The sequence below is a fragment of the Podarcis cretensis genome, assembly GCF_951804945.1.
Source record: "Podarcis cretensis genome assembly, chromosome: 4".
In the NCBI taxonomy this organism is placed as follows: Eukaryota; Metazoa; Chordata; class Lepidosauria; order Squamata; family Lacertidae; genus Podarcis; species Podarcis cretensis.
In genome coordinates, this window is record NC_137173.1 from 98,370,006 (window position 1) to 98,389,914 (window position 19,909).

Here is a 19,909-nt window from a genome sequence, read left to right on the forward strand (position 1 = left end):
AGCCTAGGACTTGCCAATAAGAAGGTCGGCGGTTCAAATCCCCATGATGGGGTGAGCTCCCGTTCCTCGGTCCCTACTCCTGCCAACCTAGCAGTTTGAAAGCACCTTAAAGGGCAAGTAGATAAATAGGTACCGCTCTGGCGGGAAGGTAAACTGTGTTTCCGTGTGCTGCTCTGGTTCGCCAGAAGCTGCTCGGTCATGCTGGCCACATGCCCCGGAAGCTGTACGCCGGCTCCCTCAGCCAATAAAGCCAGATGAGTGCCGCAACCCCAGAGTCGCCCACGACTGGACCTAATGGTCAGGGGTCCCTTTACCTTTACCTTACCTCAGGGGCAGTCCAGCCAAGCTAAACTCCCTCTGTTCGGAAGCTGCTAATTTCAGAGATAGCTCTTGACTGGGCCTAGAGCAGAAACTGAGAGAGAGATGCAGGAAGTAGCCATCTTTCTGAGAACACAAAACTCTAACTCCCATCTTCCCTGGCCATTGATCATGTTTGCTGAAGTTGATGGAACTGTAATTCAGCAGCCAATTGGAGAGCCAAAGGTCCCCAATATCTGGTGTCTGCATTACTGAGGTTGATGGAGCTATAAGCCTAAAGAAAATCCAGTCTGGAATAATAAAACATGCAGAGAGGTGGGCTCACAATAATTTTCTATTATTTCTTATGTGTACCCCAGCAATTTGAAAATTAAAATTAAGACAGGTTTTTAAAAATCAGGAGATCTGTTCTTGAACCCAGTTACACACACAAACAAATGCTTTTAGGCACTTTTTATTTTCAAAAAAAGGGGGGTCATATATATATATATATATATAAAGCATCTCATTCTCTTTCAGTAACGATACAGCTGTTTGCTTGATCATTTGCATAGGATATATCGCCATACAAAAATAAGGACAGGGAGTGGGGCAGAGTAGCAGGCGAAAAGCAGCAAAACAATATGCTTGTGTTTTTCTTTTCCAGGATTAAACATCTGAAGCCTTACAAAAAAAATATGTACATCTTTTCCCATCATCTATTTACAATTAAGAGCAATGCTTTTTTTTTTTTAGAAAAAAGCTATAAACAACTTTAATTTATCAAGTTTGTGGAAAATTTTCTAAAAAAAAAAATCTCTACCATATACCACAAAAATAAATAAAAGACGCAAACAATAGTCTGAACAAAGTTCTGCTTCGAGGCCTTCCCCCCCCCCCTTTTTGGCATGTTGATTAGTTAACTTTAGTTTCTACCCTTTGGTTGACAGCATGACATTGCAGCTCAGCGGCTGTGATGCAGAGAAGCCCCAAAACCCCATGCAAGGGCTTCTGAGCCCACACTGGGGTGTCTCACCTCGTGCCAAAGGCAGCACTGTGCACAGCTTCAGAACCCTCTACCCTCAGATCTTAGGCTCCAAGACATGCACAATGGGAAAGAACAAGGAAATAGGCTAAAAACTTATTAAAAACAAACCGGAGTTTCTAAAGCAGCTTGTTAATTAGCTGTTAGGAAGGGGGAAAGGCTCAGAACTCTGCTGCAAAGGAAAGCTTGCCTCGCAAATCACCTCCCCATGTAACTGAATTACTTATCGTGCAATCTGACCGTATCTTACAACTTAATCTCCTCCTCTGTTGCTCGGAGTCCAGCATTAAGGACCTGGTTAGTAATGAAGGATAAGGCTCGGAATAATTTGTGGTTTTCTGGTGAAACCTGGAAGTGTATCAGGGGCTCAATCAGGGTGGAGATCTGTCGTGGTCAACAAGCTTCCTTAGAAGGCAGCTCATCTGATCATTACTAATTTTCCCTTGGGAAACACAAGGAGTATTGGCTGTGCTTCAGGGCATTCAGAATTCACTTGAGCAACCAAGAGGCCAGGACAACACTCCATGTAAATTGGCTATGATCCCTAAACCATGCCCCAGGCTCTGCAATGGAAGAGCAGGGCTTCTTCAGCAGAGAAGTCAATGTGGCAAAGATTCCCTGATTGCTGAAGTTCACATCTCTCCTCTTTTACACTTATTTTTACTCTTAAAAGACTTTAACCCAGCCTTCATGAAGGTCTTCAACGTTCCTGCCAGAACACAAGTGGCTCAGATTCTGCCAAGCATACTCTCCAACACCCAAGCTGGCCGTGCTACATCTGCACAACTTAGCAGTGAACCTCAATCTGGTGTCAAGTGGAGAACTGATGGAACTGAACAAGAAAAAGAAATGTTCCAACGGCGTGTCTCCAAGGGAAATAATTTAACACATTCTCCTGTTTTGAGAAAGCACTTCCAAGTACTGCTTCTTTCAAAAGTGTTGCCTAAGATGTCCACCAGGAATATATATTGGTCAAGCAGGACTATGCACTGACTAGGCCAACCTGTTGACAGGTAGGGTTAGGGAAGATGGAAAGCCCATGAGAGAGAGATTTGCCCTTCCTAAAGAGACTAGAGTGGCCATACCAATAACAGTAAGTTCTGGTGTGCATTATGATTTACTCAGTTTATATCAGGCATAGGCAAACTCGGCCCTCCAGATGTTTTGAGACTACCATTCCCATCATCCCTGACCACTGGGTCCTGTTAGCTAGGGATGGTGGGAGTTGTAGTCCCAAAACATCTGGAGGGCTGAGTTTGCCTATGCCTGGTTTATATCCTGCCCTTTCTCCTGAGCAAGAGGTGGCACAGCAAGAATTCATGCAGGATTTGTCTATATAAACGAGGACCTGAATAGCAATCTCAGCTACAATCTAGTAAAGATTTTAGGTCTCAGATTCCAGGAAGAGACCTCAGTTGCAACTCTACATTCACTTGGGAGTAAGCCCCACAGAATGTAATAGAACCTACTTCCAAGTAACTATACATAAACACTGTTAAGAGCACACATTACTTTGTCCCACTGAAGCCAATTAGACCTGGAAGTGCTCAGCTTTTGTCAGGATTCAACCCATTATAATGCCTGAGGCAGCAGTCTTCAAAGCTAAGGTGTAAGAAGTAAATAAACAGAGTGGGACTTATTTGCAAGCCAACATGCACAGAATTGTTCCATGGGCAAACTGCTTGTGCACAGTTTACTCTTGTGTATCTAACCGCCTTGTGCTGCTTGCTAGTACTATTTCCATTACTGCCTCTGAAACAGATACACCTGTGAAATTTTGAGTTGAATTAAAATTAAGTTTGAAAGGGCATCACTTGATTATTAATTTTTAAGTGGAACTAGTCACAGATCATTTTCTGAAACCCATGAGAATGGACAGAACCATTACACTTAAAGACAGAACACTGTTGAAAGTTAACACACCAGACTTTCTTTTTCCTGTTCGGTTCCGACATTCAAAATTCACCCTCTTTTGTGGTTCAACTTGTCTTGCCTTCATTGTCATTCTGAGCTAGATAAGATGGTGGAGCAGTTGGTGTGGCGAGATGCTAGGCAGAAAAGGGAATTTCAGCAGTGGGGGCTCGTCGCCCAAAGGGCCACACAACACGGATTTTTTGCTCTAGGCAACAGCATTCCAACTGATAGTTCCTTCTCCTCAATTTAAAATGGGATGAGGTTTGAGTACAAGCAGGAACACGGCCAGCTCCACTCTCATCCTGTCCTCAGCTATGGTATATTGAGCTAGATTCCAGCAGCAGAGAACATTCCCTCTCAATGTTAGAACTCCAATTTTACAAAACGTGTTTATGCTTTAATAAGAAAGGGGTGCTTGTTTTTGGGGGGATTACAGCATCGTTTACATTTTAACTAGCAAGCTTTGGGGGAGGAGAAACTGCAGTATCCTTTGCCTTTGCGAAAGCTACAAGTCGTGTCCCAGCCGCTGCCGTCCCCCAGATCCATATTACATAGACAAATACACAGAAAATTTCAGTACACATTATCACTAGCTGCACCGGAAATGCCACACACAAACAGGTGGTGTGCATTTGATACCAGAACCTGAGCTGGGCCTGAACATATAGATCAAGGAGGCTACAAACCACACCAACATCAGATTCCCACAGACCCCTTTCCATTCTCCAGACAGCTGATCAATGCAGCTTGTTTGAAAGGGCTACATGCACACTCAATACAGTTGAATCGGGGGCAAAAAAAAATCCACACAGAATTAGATTGTACTGGTGTTGAACCAGCTTAGTGTTTTGATATTCTAAACCCACATTCTAAATCCTTCTTTTTAAAGCAATATTAAGTTTAGCTTATAGTAAGAGGTTTAACATTATGTATCAGATCCACCCTTGTTATTTAAGCTCCTGGCAGTTGCTTAACAGTTCATATTTTGCAAATATTTTGTACTTGTAAAACATTTTAGGGGAGGAAGCGTGATCTGTTTTGAATTCTCAGTGCATCACATCTGTGTGAACAATAACAAAAGCGATTGAATGGCTAGCTCATTATGTGAAACCAAGGCGGCTAACTTTTTTTGAGAGGTATTTTAAAAAGATGGTTCAATTTTTAAATGTGCCATATTAAAACTGTCCAAAGTAAGATGGTTGCTACTTTTCCCAGCTGATTTCTAGAAAATCCTTTTGTAAGAAAACATTATAAGCTGATCTGCATATTTACAAAATCTTTGTCATAGCAAACATGCAACTTACAGAACATTTTGTTCTATGGCTATTTATGAATTTGTATATATATATATATATTTCATCTCCACAGAAAAAAAACTTTTTTATAAAATATAACAAGTAATAAAACATCCAGTAAAATTCTGACAGAAAATAAATGGTGGCTTGTCCTCTTAGATTCACTTAGCTGTAAATTAAATTAGTTTTCCTAAACACTGCTTACCAGAGCAAGAGTGTCTTGGTCAAGGCCCCAAAAACATAGATTCCAGAGCTTTTGAGACATAATACTTACATTTAGGGACACCTCGTCATGTTATATTTTGCAGATGTCAGCTAGGGCATTGCTATGCAACATACTGTAATCAGCTCCATACCAATTAACTGTCATTGCTTTTCTCCAAGGAATCCTGGGGAGCATAGTCTGATCTGTCACAGATTCCCCATCACAAATTACCAGTAGTACCCAAGAGTCCCCAGGAAAAAGGGTATGGGCATTAAATACCTGTGGTGCAGATACATCCATAGACACTTGTTTACATCCACAGACAAGAAGAGCTTGCCAGACTGCATTAGCTGTATTTGTACTTCACAGTAAGCCATAAATCACAGCTTATCCTGAATGAGCAGAGTCGTCGTGTGTGTTTGTTGACCACTCCTCAACTGGCGCATGTGGGAACAACACAAACCTTGTGCTTACTGTGCCACCTGAAGCTGAGACCATGGTTTGCAGGAACAAACCACGGTTCTGGGTTTGGAAAACACGCTAAGCCATGGTTTGTGGTTTGTTTCTTCTGCTCACGCAAGCGGAGTAGTGAAGCAGCAGTAGCTGGGAAGCAGACATGGCCACATTGCTTGCTCACGGCTTACTGTGATGTATGAACATAAGTCGCCATGTGGTAAAACAGATAACAGCAAAACCCTGGCTTCCCGACACATGTGTTTAGCCAAAATCTGGGAAATGGCTCCCATGACTGCACAGAAACCACACGCTTGTACAACCTGTTCTGGCAAAATGTTTTTGCCTATGCATATATGAAACCGATTAATCCTATCTGCAAAATATATACCATGGTAGGGAGCCCTGAGATGACATCTGTGAGGGGCTGAAGTCAAATGCGTGAAGAGTAGGTCACGTGGCCATAACATGGTGAAACCATCAGTATTGTGACACAGTGTCTTCCCTGTTTCCTCATAAATATACAAAATATACACTTCCAGTTTCTTTCACAATTTTTCCTCTTTTAAAAATGGAGAGCAGTTCATATGCAGTCAAAACACTTAAGCTAATTCTAACTGAACGTGTATATATACTTTAACCGAGTCACTAGGAAGTTGCATAGATACCAAGAGCCTCATGGAAAAGTCCAGCCTAGTTCTGATGTCTCTTCATGTGCAGAGCCAAGTGGTCAGACCGAGAAAAGCTGCGACTGCACACGGCACACTGGAAAGGTTTGGCCCCAGTGTGCTTTCTGTAGTGGCGAGTCAACTCGTCGGAGCGCGCAAATCTCCAGTCACATCCTTCCCATGTGCATTTGTATGGCTTCTCTCCTGGAAACAAGAAAAAGGAAAGCACACAAAAAATTAGTCACCACTCAGTCAAATACCACTAGCCAAATTCCAATCCAACTGACAAGGTAATAAAATGCTCCCTGCATATAGCGAGCTAGCACATCAGTGAGAGAGCTACGGCAACCTGCTTCCTTATGTGTTAGGTTTCCAGGTGCTGGGATATATCTACGTGGCAGAGCAGTCAATAATCTGGCACTCCCACTTGCGGTGAAACGTGGGACGGTCCACTACTCTGTTTTGCACCATGTGTGGATTGATGCTCAAGGCTCCTTTTGCAGCATGGGAGCTGCTGCAGTGCTCCCACTTCTCACATTGCTCGAGTCATATCAGAAGCCTCCAAGCTTGAAACTGGGACACCCCAAAAGTGTGAGAAAGAGAGGCAGAAAGGACTCCTCCTCCATGTTCAGGGACTTCTGGCATTCTTCAAGTAGCACGGGAAGGAAGCCTCAGCTTCCACACTACCAACCCACCCATAAATTTCTTGAAGTCCTCAAGTGTCTTTTCACAACTAGTCCTGTGCAATTATGAGTACATTTAGTCAGGCAGAGGGCAACACAAGAACCAAAGGTCATAGAATAATAGAACCATAGAGTTGAAAGAGACCCCAAGGATCATCTTGTGTAGGAAACGGCCTCAGTCCAGTATATCTGAAGGAGCGTCTCCACCCCCGTTGTTCTGCCCGGACACTGAGGTCCAGCTCCGAGGGCCTTCTGGTGGTTCCCTCACTGCGAGAAGCCAAGTTACAGGGAACCAGGCAGAGGGCCTTCTCGATAGTGGCGCCCGCCCTGTGGAACGTCCTTCCATCAGATGTCAAAGAGAAAAACAACTACCAGACTTTTAGAAGACATCTGAAGGCAGCCCTGTTTAGGGAAGCTTTTAATGTTTAAGAGGTTATTGTATTTTAATATTCTGTTGGAAGCCGCCCAGAGTGGCTGGAGAAACCCAGCCAGGTGGGCGGGGTATAAATAATAAAACTAATTACTTAATAATAATAATAATTAAACTTCTGCTTAAAAACCTATCAAAGAAGGAGAGTCCACAACCTCCAGAGGCAGACTGTTCCACTGTCAAACAGCTCTTACTGTAAGAAAGTTTTTCCAGATGTTTATGTCTATGCCAAGCAGCCAATGAAATGCCTACGACGAGGCTGCAATGCAAGGTATCATGGCAATAGTCCTCCTTTACTGGCTCTCACCATCTCTATCAAGACATACACAAATGTACACATGGAATGCCTCTACAGCCACCAATTTTTAATCATTTCATTGTCTCCTGTGTAAATGAGAGAGCCATGAGTGACAACAGGCTTCAAATCTCATCTTCACTACGGACTCTGTGAAAGCAACATGACACCTGAGAACCTGGGGTCCAGACGCCTTGAAGCTAACTCTTTCGCAGGGCTGCTTCAAAGGCAAGCAAGATTGTAAAAAAATGTGCTAAAACACTTCTTAGAAATATCTAGATGACAGCCTTACGACCTCAACATCAGGGGACAGGTGTACATTATTCCAGTTATGTATACAGACACCAGAGATGTCCATCATACAGTTTAGCCCAAAATGTACACTAGAATTGCAGGCATCAACCCAGAAGAAAGTTTGTTTACTGAACATTTCAAGGAAGACAGAAGAGGAGGACGGAGGGAGGAGAGAAAGAACGAAAGACATTAAAAGACAAGTGTTACCAAAAGAGAAGTACGCCTTCCAGAAAAGTAGACGTAAACACAAGGTCCACAATCCAGCTAAAATATGTTATGACTAAATCCAATTGAAACCAGTGAAACTAGTTAGTTTCATAAGCCCCATTGAAAGCAATGGGAGTTAAGTTAGCTGCAACGTTTAAAAACTTGTTCCACCGGTTCAGTCACAGCAAATTCCAGCTGAATTGTGTGCTTTGCGTTTACATCCACTTTTCTGGCAGGTGTACCTTCTCTCTTGGTATTGTGTAGAAAGAAAGGATGCGATGAAGTGGAACAAGGAGACCAGAATTTGTTTAACTAGGAACCAAGGAAAAGGGCACAAAAACTATGTACTCATTAGTCAAAGGAAGGCCTTTGTCTGTAGGACTTTTCAAAGCTTTTTCTTCCCTCCTGCAATCTAGCGACTTGTCTCAGTATGTGAAAAGCCAGATTCTCAAGCAAACCAGTTCTGGGCCTGATTTGACGCCCAAAACTTTTCCTGCAGCAATAGATTAGAAAGTGGGATTCATCCAGCCAAAGTATACTTTTAACAGGAAGAATCCGCTCCAAAATGTTTCTGATTGATGGCCTACTGTTAGCAACGCAAGTAGCCGGCTATTCTGAGGTGACAAGTACCTGCAATTCCCAGTGACTTCAACTGGCACGTATGATACTTAACACCTCCAAAATTTTGACCACAGATTTATGTAAGTGCCCAATATAGATTTAATTGCACGGCTTTACACAGTCCCTTTGGAACATGTTGTCGCAGATAGCTAAATATATGGCCATTTAATTTAGTACCCTAAGTGGGGTATTTTTAAGCACACCTATAAAATTTGTAACTATTTTGGTTGAAATTATGAGAAGAGTATTCATAGAAAGTTAGGCCAGGGAAAAAGATTTTTCCTCCTAAGTATGAAGGAATCTGTTCCAGGGAAGTTTTATTTATGTGGCTAAACCTTAGTCATTTGAAGATCAGGATCTTTCTATAGCTTCTGTTGTACGTTATACAAAAGCGAACAGAGATTGTGAAAGGCTTTTTCTACGATGCAATTATCATCTTGGGGTGTGATCTGACAGCAGTCTACAGTGTTTCTCAAACTCTGAGTCTCCAGCTGCTGTTGGACTACAATTCCCATCATCCCTAGGCTAGCAGGACCAGTGGTCAGGGATGGGAGTTGTAGTCCAACCACCGCTGGAGACTCGAAGTTTGAGAAACACAGCAAGATCTGCCAAGGTGAGCGGGTTAGGATCCAGCAGATCACTGGCTGTGCGGGAGGTTCCTGACACAGGTGGGCTATGCTGGCATAACTCCCTCATCCTCAACTCAGCGGGAGATATACCAGTTTATTCCACCCATCCTGCCACAGCGAGCACCCAGCTGACCGAGCTGAACAGGGAGGGTCTGAAGTGAACATAAGCCAGAAAAATGGGGTGTTTTATGGATGGGATTGGGAATGGAGAGGAATAGGCTGGATCCTAAGTCTTGGATACGTGACCTGGTAACCCGGTGCAAGTTAAGCTGGCAAAAAGGATGGTGTAACTCCAACATTATTTCCAAGGTTCATTTCCTCTCTGCCAGGCTTGGGCCAGCTCAGACATCAGCGCTCGCTTTACGCCAGCTTCTTGTGTGTAGGACTGATCCCTCGGGTCTGGTTCTCACAACAGCACAGGGAACAATAAATCTCTGTGAAAGTGCGAGAATCACAAGACTGCCATTTTCCTCCAGCCAAATAACTGCCTCCACGCTGAAAACGAGCATGCAAAGGCAACAGGAAGGAGGCCAGGCTAACACCGGAGAGGGTGGATTTCCAAGTATGGGGAATGTTTTGGGAGAACTCAGCCGCAAGTAGCCACAGAAAGGACATTCCCCCAAGTTCCCTACTTTTTCAGGGTAGACTCCTTTCTTTGCCCTCACTGGCTATACCCTGCGTTCCTCACACCAGATACAGGAGCCAGAGGGAGGCAAGGGTGGAAGGAGGTGGCGAAAGAGGTAATGGATATGCACAAATGCAGTTACATGTACACACGTTAATCCAACTTTGGTCAGTGGGACTTATTTCCATCTAACAGTGTTCAGGATTGCTGTCTTGGTTGGGGATGAAAAACTACAGGATAAAAACCTCAATTCTTATAGAAAAGGTAGTTTATTTCTTTAGGGTTAGGAAACAGCAGGACGTGCGTCGGACAAAGAAAAGCTGTCGCCCTGATTTTCTCTGTCCTGGGTGACTCAACTAAAATTATTGTTCTTCAATATGGCGGCTGCTCACACTGGTGTCCTAGGACTCTGAAACACTCAATGATTCGTGGGTGTTCCCACCTGTGGAAAAACTGCTCCCACCATTCAGAGGCACAAGAGGAGTTTCTCTCATTCTTGCGGTAGGAGCACCAGAGAAGCAGCCGAATCGAGTTCAAACATTTGCACCCTCCACACAAAGACAACATGTTGCAATGTGAAATGCATTTCTCTATATGACGCGGCACAAAAAATCTGAGGGCTTGAGCAAGATCGCCAATTAATATTCTGCAAGCAAGTTACACCTCAGAGAAGCCACCAGCATTATGCAGCTGCTTCTGGACAAGGTGTCCTCCAGCATTTTCGGTGCTAGAACAGCATTTTCTCCAGCTGCCAGTAAGGGAGACACACTCTGAATTGTTAAAAGCAAACCTTCTCAGGTTTGGGAGTTACGTCTGCCTCTGATTTTGAGTGGGTAAGAAGGACTTTTCTTCAGAAAGGTCCAGCCTCTGTATCTGATTGTGACATTAATAAATTACTACTACTACTACTACTACTACTACTCACATGCAGGCCAGAATCCACCCCCACCCCCCAAAAAAAAACCACACAAAGGCTGAAAGCAAGCAAGACCAGAGCAGTGAACTGTCCATAGGACATCACGGGCGCTTTAATTCTTAGAAAAGAAGAACATGATTTGGGGATTACTGCACTAAAGCCACATAAATTATAAAGGCAGCTAATGTTGGCATGCCGTACCAATAATTAAAACCTCCATTGCAGAATTACTTTTGCACCAAGCGGGAAAAATAGCAAAAGTATGTTTGTGAGCAGAGTCAACTGCAAAATGGCGTCCAACATGCGATGGAGAAGAGGGACTACAACACTGAACTACAAAACTCTAGACCTTTGAAAGGACTGTGGACCTCTGAGTATTGTTTTTAACTAGCCAGGGCTAGTTCTCACTGAGCTGCTCCACTTTAGAAAAAGGGGCAGGTTTGCAGAATTCAATGCTTCTTCATACAAGGAAACAACATGTTATGGAGAAGGGTTTTAGCCTTCTGGAAACCTGGTTTGTCATCTAAGTGGATTCTTTTTCCATTTTTAGGAGGAGTCGGGAGGGTGGACATTCTGTCCTAGGGCACCCTAGCCCAGACATGGGTTTTTCAGCTCAGTGAAGGGTAGGCCTTAGTTTTTTCTGAATTCCCACTTATATGGTGACCACAGAAACAAGATCCCAGGGTATTGTGATGACTCAAAGCAACTGTTTGTGTGTGTGTGTGTGAATACCTACATACAAGCCTGCTATACATATAAAACAAATGGTAATACTGTTTAAAGCTATGTATTCAATACATATTGCCAGATAAGAGTCAGGTAAAATATGTATTACTTGACTCATGTAAGTAACAGCATTTTCCTAAAAGGAGGATGGAAAACACTATGAAAGACCAGGTGACTATTTAGGTAGGTGAAATGAAACATCTAAGAACTTTTGAAAAAGAGCAGAAGAACATCACTCACATATCTGCACATACTTCTTGGCCATTTAGCCAAGAGAAAAATTTGACCCAAGTTCCACACACAAAAACTGCTTCAAGTTATTTTAAAACTTATTCCATTTCTTTGCTGTGCTGAGCTATAAGGGGCAGAGGAATCCGAGGTTAACAAGATTTGTTTGCTTAAAAAGCAAAGAGACACTGAACCCTTTATTCACTATTTTTATGGGTTACGCAGTAATGCAAGCCTAATGACTGCACAAAATACAGAAGCTGCAAAGTTTCAGAAAAATAGTTGATTCTTCTCCAGAAAATTTAGAATGAACATGGAGAGGCTGTGAAACCCAAGAATGCCATCAGTCATCAAATACAACTGTGCTGGAACATGGTCTCTGTATTAAAACAGCTATTTCACTGTAAAAAGGATTAAAAAAGAAAGAAAAAAGTCTCTAAAGTACCAGCAGAACTCCTCCACTTCAGAGCAGCTTCCACAGAATTTGTTAAAATGTCAACACTGCTCAACTAAAACAGCATGGAGGAAACTGGTACCAAGTTCTGGCGAAGCAGCAACACTCCAGCCCTTTCTTCCCAAGCCAGAAATATTATACACATCACTTCTGGGAAAACAGAACTGCTTTCCTTTTAAGTTACGTTTCAAACAGGAGGGTTTTTTCCCCTCTCTTGCTCTCTTCATAACTTTAATTGGATTTTTGCATCATCTCACAGATTTCAAATATTTTGTTAGGCGCGAGTTGATCACCCAGTGTATTTTAAGCCCTTGAAATTGCTCATGTGCAAGTAGATTTATTTGCTTTTTATTTTTTAAAGAATACAAAAAACACAGTTTGGAAAGCATGTGGAATACATTTATGTTAAACTGTTGGTTGAACACCAACATTTGGTTTGGAATCACTTTAGAACAAGACCGCACCGTACAAGATAAGAAAAGGAAACTCAGAAAAATAATAACCATCTACATTCTCCTTATTGAGGGACTACTGGTGCTACAAATAACACACATCTTTCTTTTGATGTACCCTGAAGATGAATGCTGAAGACTACAGTGTCCCACATCCAGATCTTCCATTTCCACGTAGTATCCAACCCTAAAGACCAAAAATATCTTCTTGGTGCCATAGAACTACCCGTGCTCAGTTTCAGCTACTGAACCATGCTGAGATAGACTAAAAATACGTTACATGCTTTTGCCCTGTAAATGATATCACAATTTCTGCTAGGATGTTGTTTTATCAACAATGGATGTTGTCATGGGTGCTAGAATTCAAAATTAGGAGAAGCAAGTTCTGCAACGGGAAATTCCAGCTTTGGGGTGAAATGTCAGGTGTTTCTGCGTTCTTCTGGTCCCAAGATTGTATTTCTAGGAAATTTCTGTTGTGTGGTTTTGGTCTTTGCATTTTTTTGGCACAAACGAAAGATGGGAAATTGGAACACAGATAGTGGAAGTGGGGAAAATATCAGGTACTTCTGGGGTAAAGGAATGCAGAGGCCAGGAAAAGGTTCCAGCTCAGCTTCTCTTCTCCCAACTATGAGGGCTGACTTTTGAAATAAGGTGTGCTTCTAATCTAGATTTAGAGAGTGGCTTTGTGCGGAGCAGGCGGAAGAGGCAGAATTCTGGGAAAGAAAAGAGGGGTGATTGAGGTGCCAGCTTAAAGAGCACAGAAAACACATTTGGGAAGTGTCTGGTCAAGTCTCCTTATTTCAGATCCCAAGATCAACTTTTTAAAAGTAGGGCTGACAATTTCCCCTTCCCTTTTCAGTTAGATTACTGATCTTTAATTATTTACTCTAATCTAAAATCGTTCTAGCTAGGTGTCTGGAAACCCCCGTTATTCCAAAAGCTAAAGAATGGATGAATAAAGCTTTGGCAATTTCAGGAATGGATTCACAAAGTAATGTTGTACATAGGAGGAGGGACAGGAGAGGGCTCCTGTACTATTAATAGTTGCATAGAAGAGGCAATTTCAGGGGGTACCGCTTACACCTTCTGAAGTTCCCTATTTTATACAATAAATTAAAGATACAGGAGCCCTCCCTGTCTTTTTTCTTCTGGTCACCCTCGGGGAAATAATCCAAGCAAATCCAGCTGTAAAACTTGTAGACTGCTACGGAAAGAGGGGGGGGGGAATAACCTTGTTCAAAAGTTTTTAAGACAGGTCGACCAGATTTAAAGTCCCATCTTAATGCAGTACTAGAAACTCCCATGGCAACCTAATCTTTGAGACAGGTTGAACTGGAAGCCCAAAAGTTCTGGGTTCAAATCTTGCCAGAAAGTTACGAGTTCCAATTTCATCTCTGTCATGAGGGAATAGATTAGCCTTTACCAAACCTCTGCGCCTTTCAGCTTCTATAGCATAGGGATAGTTCTGACTTTGTGTGGGTGACAGATGCATGTGAGGTGCTTTAGAGAAGCACTATTTGAATGTTAAGCATTGTTCGCTCTATTTTACACCACACCTGTTACATATCAAGGTAGATTGTGGAGCGTAATCTTTCGAAACACCTGTTGGCACTCGATGGCCTGTCTACCTCTGCTGAACTGGATTCGCATTTTTCATTTTGGGTGGGACAGAAGAGCAACAACTCTGCTTCAGTCTCCAATCAACTCAGTGCTCTTATTCCTAGGGCACGGCGAGTACAGTGTTTTCTTTTGAAATTTTAAAAAAAGGATCGTGCTTTAAAATAGATTCCACAGGGTGGAGTTTTGTTTTCTAGCGGATTGAGAAAGGGAGATTCAAGAATCCTAAAACAAAACATTTCGCTCGCACACGCACAAAGCAGAGTTGTACAAACAGGACCAATAAAATAAGTTGCATGGGCAACAGATAAAAAAGGGAAGTTTATTCTGTTCATAAAGACCAGCTTGTCTCCCCACACACACCTCACTGCAGTTGTGAATAGTGTGTGTTCTGCTGAGAGGAAGAGGCTTAGAATAACTGAGTCACTTGCGTGACTTCTCTCTATTCTCTTCCTTCATTGCTGTGTTTTTCTAGCTGCCTGTCACTCGTTCTACCTCTCTCTATTCCTCTATTTTGTGTCTTCATACGCATACCACAAAGATGCTGTCCTGTACCCACATACCTGGGCGTGTGGGATACATCTGAGCAGACATTTAGAGGACTACACCACTGACTCATTTGTTTCAGCCACCTCCTGCCCTTATTTTGCCTTCTCGTAGTCAAGTTGTTAGCTTTTCGTTTTCCTTCTAAACTAGACCGTGAGCCCATTGAACGTGGCCTAGTTTTTCCAAGCACTTCTGAAATAACCAACGTTCATTGTGTCTGGCGCAGAGTGTGGGCACGAAATGAGGTTAATCCAAAATAGCATTCTCTATTCATATATCCAACAGGAGGGAAGAGAAGAAATTGCCTGAAAAGCCCCAATCATGCTTGAGAATGATAGGGATTATTCTAAGGGATTTTCCAACTCGTGTGCCAAAGAATGCCCCCACCACACAGAGTATTCTAAGGAATACTAGGATGGAAAACCACTGGCCTGCTAGGTGTTCTTGCATCATCCCTAGCCACTGACCATGATGGCTGTGACCAGCAGAAGTTGTCTCCCAACTTCTTGAAAGCTACAGGTTCCATATTGCCTCTTGGCTTAAAGGCCTCTGACCCAGGACAGCAGAAACCCTCCCTTCTTTCCTTCCCTCCATCTAGAATTCAGCTGGGAGAGATGTCAAGAAGACATCCTTTCTCCTTTCACAAAGAAGAGCCCCTGACCAGTGATGGGGGAACCATCCAGTTACATAAATGTATGGGGAAACTGTGGCCCTCCGGAAGATGTTGACCTACAAGCGCCATCTGTCCTAGCCAGCACGCCCAACAGCTAGAGGACCACAAGTCCACCCCACCCATGTTAGAAAATGTCTAAGAAGAAGTCAAGATCCAAGTCTTACTGAAAAAAAATTGTTATGGCTCCTACTTGTGTCTGTGTGTGTTTTAACTGCAATGTATTATCAACTACTGCAGGGATTGGGGGGCCTATAACTTGCCCCAGATGTTATGCTGGCCACAGCTGATGGGATCTGGAGTCCAATAACATCTGGAGGGCCAGGGTTCCCCATCCCACCCCCGAATTACCATAAAGGTAGCAAAGGCCTTCCTGTTTATCTACAAGATGCTAATCTAAATCCCCAAACTCGGCCCTCCAGATGTTTTGGGGCTACAACTCCCATCATCCCTAGCTAACGGGTCCAGTGGTCAGGGATGATGGGAAGTGTATTCCCAAAACATCAGGAGGGCTGAGTTTGGGGGTGTCTGCTCTAAGGTAACAAAATGGATGCAGGAAGACGCATCTTCTCACGAGTTTGCAGATCTTGTTTCCATCTCACTCACCCTGTTATTGTGCTACGGTAGTAATCCTCATGAGGAAGACATTCCCAATGAAATTTCTCCTGGCTGAAGTGTACTCCTGAAGCCATGGAAAGCCATAAACCGAAATGTGTCACAAAAGGAAATCTGCCACTTATAGAAAGGCAGTGTGGTATAGCGGGAAGAGTGTTCATTCAAATTCCCTCTCAGCCACAGAATGCACTAAGTGGCCTTGGGCATGCCATTATCTCTTGGCACAATCCGCTGCATAGGGTTATTGCAACTGTAAAGTGGGATAGCCCCACAAAAGCCAAACTGAATTCTTAACAGGAAGGTCAAGAGACAAGTGTGATAAATCTTTTACAGTAACCTGACGAACACTTAGGTTGTCAGTACAATGCATACAAGGCAAGGGAAAGGAGTCTTGCACACACTTCTTATCAAGGTTGTCCACACCCATAGAGGCAAACAGAAACATTTACTGCAGTTATTGGACAACTAAGACAACAGAAGCCTATGGGAAATACCTTAGCCCTGAATGGGATCAGAAGCACCCGTTTCACCCAATTTACAGTTCACTCACAACACACACAAACCTTTTAAAATTCTAAACAGTAACCCAAATCATTTAACATTGTTTTGGGTCAAAAAACAAGCCATAACTTTCTTGCTACTGGTGCATATAAAGCTTGAAACTACCAACTTTTGAGAGTCAGGGCGGTTCACAGAGCACCTCACCTTCTAGAAAACTCTGAAAATGTATAGAAAAACCAATCCCCAGGTGCGAACAGGATATAGAGGGCATTGTCTTCAATCTGGTCTTGTCCGGGAACGAGTCTTCCTCAATGTTGCTCCGATATTGGGAGGTTCCCCCCCCCCCATACAGAAGCATGAAAATATGAACGCATGTTTTTGAGAGGGGGAGCTATTTTGGTTCTAAGAAATGCATTGGGTACACATTGTGGAACTCACAAGTAGTGCACATGGGAACATTATTTTGGATTGTATCAAAGTCATCTTCATCAGAGTGATCCCAGGTTGCTGCACCATATAACCAAAGAAAGGTATAGCTTTAGCAACCAAAGCTTTTTTTTTTAACTAAAAAACCCCATCTGTTCTAACCAACGATGACCCTTAGTTTTTATAGGCCCCAATAAGCAGGCAGACAAAATTTAAACTGTCTCAAAATGAGCACACCATAGAGTATTTTCACCCAGAAAAGAAATAATGCCTTAACACTTAAATTAAACGACACTGTCTCTATCCAATGATATGAGCATCCAGAACCCAGTTAGGCCTTTTAGCAAACAACACTTTGGTCTTATGGTGCAGGTGGGCCCAGTACAACTGGAACTCTGACGTTCTTTCATTCTCAGTCCTACAGTGGCCAAATGACCAGAAAATGTCAGCAAGGCCTGCTCCTGTGCCATTCAAAGCAGCTCAATTTGCAGAAAGCAGGAGGCAGCGCAATGCCCTGTTACCGTCTGCAGATGAAACTGCTGTTGAAATGCATTGGCCAGCCCAAACATTGGCACAACTGCTTGACAAACCATCCCCATGAATAAAATACCTGCTTCTCCATCATTCGATCAGATATTTGAAATCAGTCTCCCCACCCCTTTGGGTTTTGCATGTCCATCCTTTTGGAGTCGATTATTATCTCCATTTTACAGAAGAGGAACTGAATGAGGACCAAGCGGGTGAGATGTTTTACCAGTTCCCTATTCCCACCCACAGGTTATTTCTGTTATCTCAAAAACGCATGCAGGCATGTTGTCCTAAGCAGCCGACGAGAAGCCTGTCCCACTCTGAAGTCCCTGTTGTATCGAGAGTTGCTTGGAGAAAGCCTGGGATTATTGGAGAATCTCAACTGGCAGAAATTCTTCCCAGCCTAACAGTATAGTAGAGGCAAGTCTCTTTCCACCAGGCATACAAACACACAAAAGAGACTTGTCAAATTTTAAAAAGAGGATCTGTAATAAATCCACACCATCTGGCATGTGTATTTATATGTTCTGTATACAGGGAGAAGGTTTGCTCGTCTTTGGTTTGGGTTCCACAGCTGCTCAGCTGTGCTCTGCCATTTTCACACTTCACGCTTCAAAGATGGCACTTTTAGGCTGAACACCATCCCCTTTTCAATGGCAGTGTTTATATAGTTAAGATTCAGAGACCACCACTCACTCGGTTCAAAGCAATAAAAAGTTAAGTCGAAAAATCCCCCTCCGATCTAGGCAAATCAAGAGCCGTTTGATCACAAGACGTGCTTTCAATCAGAGATCATGTTAAATGTATTTAGCCGTCTAGGACAGGGTACTTTTTAAAACTGGAAGAATCTTCTATCATATGTAGATGAGCCTTAACTTTAGGGCAGGGCGTTAGATAACTGCCACCTACCAAATAATGCTATTCCTTCAACTTCAACTAATAAAAAGACTGCTTTCTCACAAGAGACCTGTGTGTATTTTCTTTGCAATCTAGCCTGATGAAGAATTCTGCAGAACTTGGAAGCTTGCAAACGGCTGACATTTTGGCCGATCCTAATAAAAGTATTTCAGGCTCTTTGCTACTTATAATTTGATGGCCCTAAATATTTCAAATCTCTCCTCATTCGGAGATGCACATCAGCAAGCAAGCAGCCTACAACATTTGCTTTAGAACAAATGAGGAGGCTGGGTGGGCCTTTGGCTTTACAGGTTATAGGACTACAACTCCCATCATCCACAACCACTGGGCTGGGAGAAGTTGGAGTCCCACAACATCTGCTTCAGAATGCAGAGCTGATAACAACAGGATCCCAAGCGAAAGCTTCAGAATTTGTCGCAATTAAGGAGCGTCTGAGCAAATAATGGTGATTCCTCTGACTCAGTCCCCATTTGTTTTCGTGAGGCGCTTTCAGAATTAACCGTGTTTACAGCTAGCAACAGCCTTCCTTATCAGGCATCAAATATCCTGGAACTGAAGCTTAATCCCTCTGAGAGAACAAGTGACATGCTTTCAGCAGACATTCGGCATTTAATTAAAAACAAAATTTTGTTGGTGGTCAGAACTAAAATAAGCCTCGTTGGTGCTGGCACTGTTAAATCCATGATGGCAAATAAAAATGAGACACATGAGCAGTTCGCTAAGCCTCCTATCCCCTCCACAAACCCCAAATCACACTGGTTTCTAAGGCAATAACTGGACATAAAATGAAGAGCTGAAGCAGACATAGGGTTCGTCAGCATCTGAATTCTTGAGAGCCACTTTATCTTCTAGGGGTCCAGAGGCTGACCTCTGCTGCACCAACCCAGACCAGCAGCTGGGATTTTTTATTTACCATGCTTTGATTAAAAATTCGATCAACCACTAGGAATCATACAAAAGTTTTGGGGAGGGCAAATTTGGCTCAGATGTTCCTGATCTTGGACAGCAAAAACCTGCAACCACACAGGAAACACTTAAAAAAACCCAAAGTACGCTGTCTATCTCATGTGCGCTCTGCTATTTTTCTCCCAAGGAAGGAATGGGTTTATAGAGCTCGTAAACACAGATGCCAAACCATTTGCCATTGTTGCCCAATTACTTTGTGTTCATGCTTGTTGCTCCCTGTGCTCCCCTGATGTTATTTCAACTTATACTCCATTTTCACCCTGTTTTTTTATGAGGCAACAGACAGAAGGCTAGAGAAGTCCTTACCCGTACCCAAAGTACACAAACCAATTGCCAATTGAGATGGGAGGGGTCCGGCTTCCAGGTAAGAACCAGTGAGTTAGCAGAGATCTTTAACAGGAAGACTGCACTGCAAACACTTATCCGCAGTGAAGGGATATAACATCATATTATACATCTTGTGTTCGACCTGTTAGTACTGCATACTATTCATTAGTTATCAGAGGTAGCCTTACTCCGTTCAGGAATGCCTATTTGTTCCTCAAGGAAGGAGCTGTTCGATCAAGAAGTCCACATGTATGTTATTACTAGGACCTAAAATGAAGGCAAAGGGATGCGGGTGGTGCTGTGGGTTAAACCACAGAGCCTAGGACTTGCTGATCAGAAGGTTGGCGGTTTGAATCCC

General features: G+C 43.0%; 1 protein-coding gene across 3 annotated transcripts in view; it reads right to left on the bottom strand.

The window, feature by feature from the left end:
- Positions 1-756: 756 nt before the first annotated feature.
- Positions 757-19,909, bottom strand: part of KLF5 (KLF transcription factor 5) — a 32,810-nt gene continuing 13,657 nt past the window's right edge. For all 3 annotated transcript variants that reach the window (XM_079972882.1, XM_079972883.1, XM_079972884.1), the window contains exon 4: positions 757-6,081. In XM_079972882.1, coding sequence (XP_079829008.1) covers positions 5,903-6,081 — 179 coding nt within the window. In that variant the 3' untranslated portion in view covers positions 757-5,902. The remainder of the gene's footprint in view (positions 6,082-19,909) is intronic.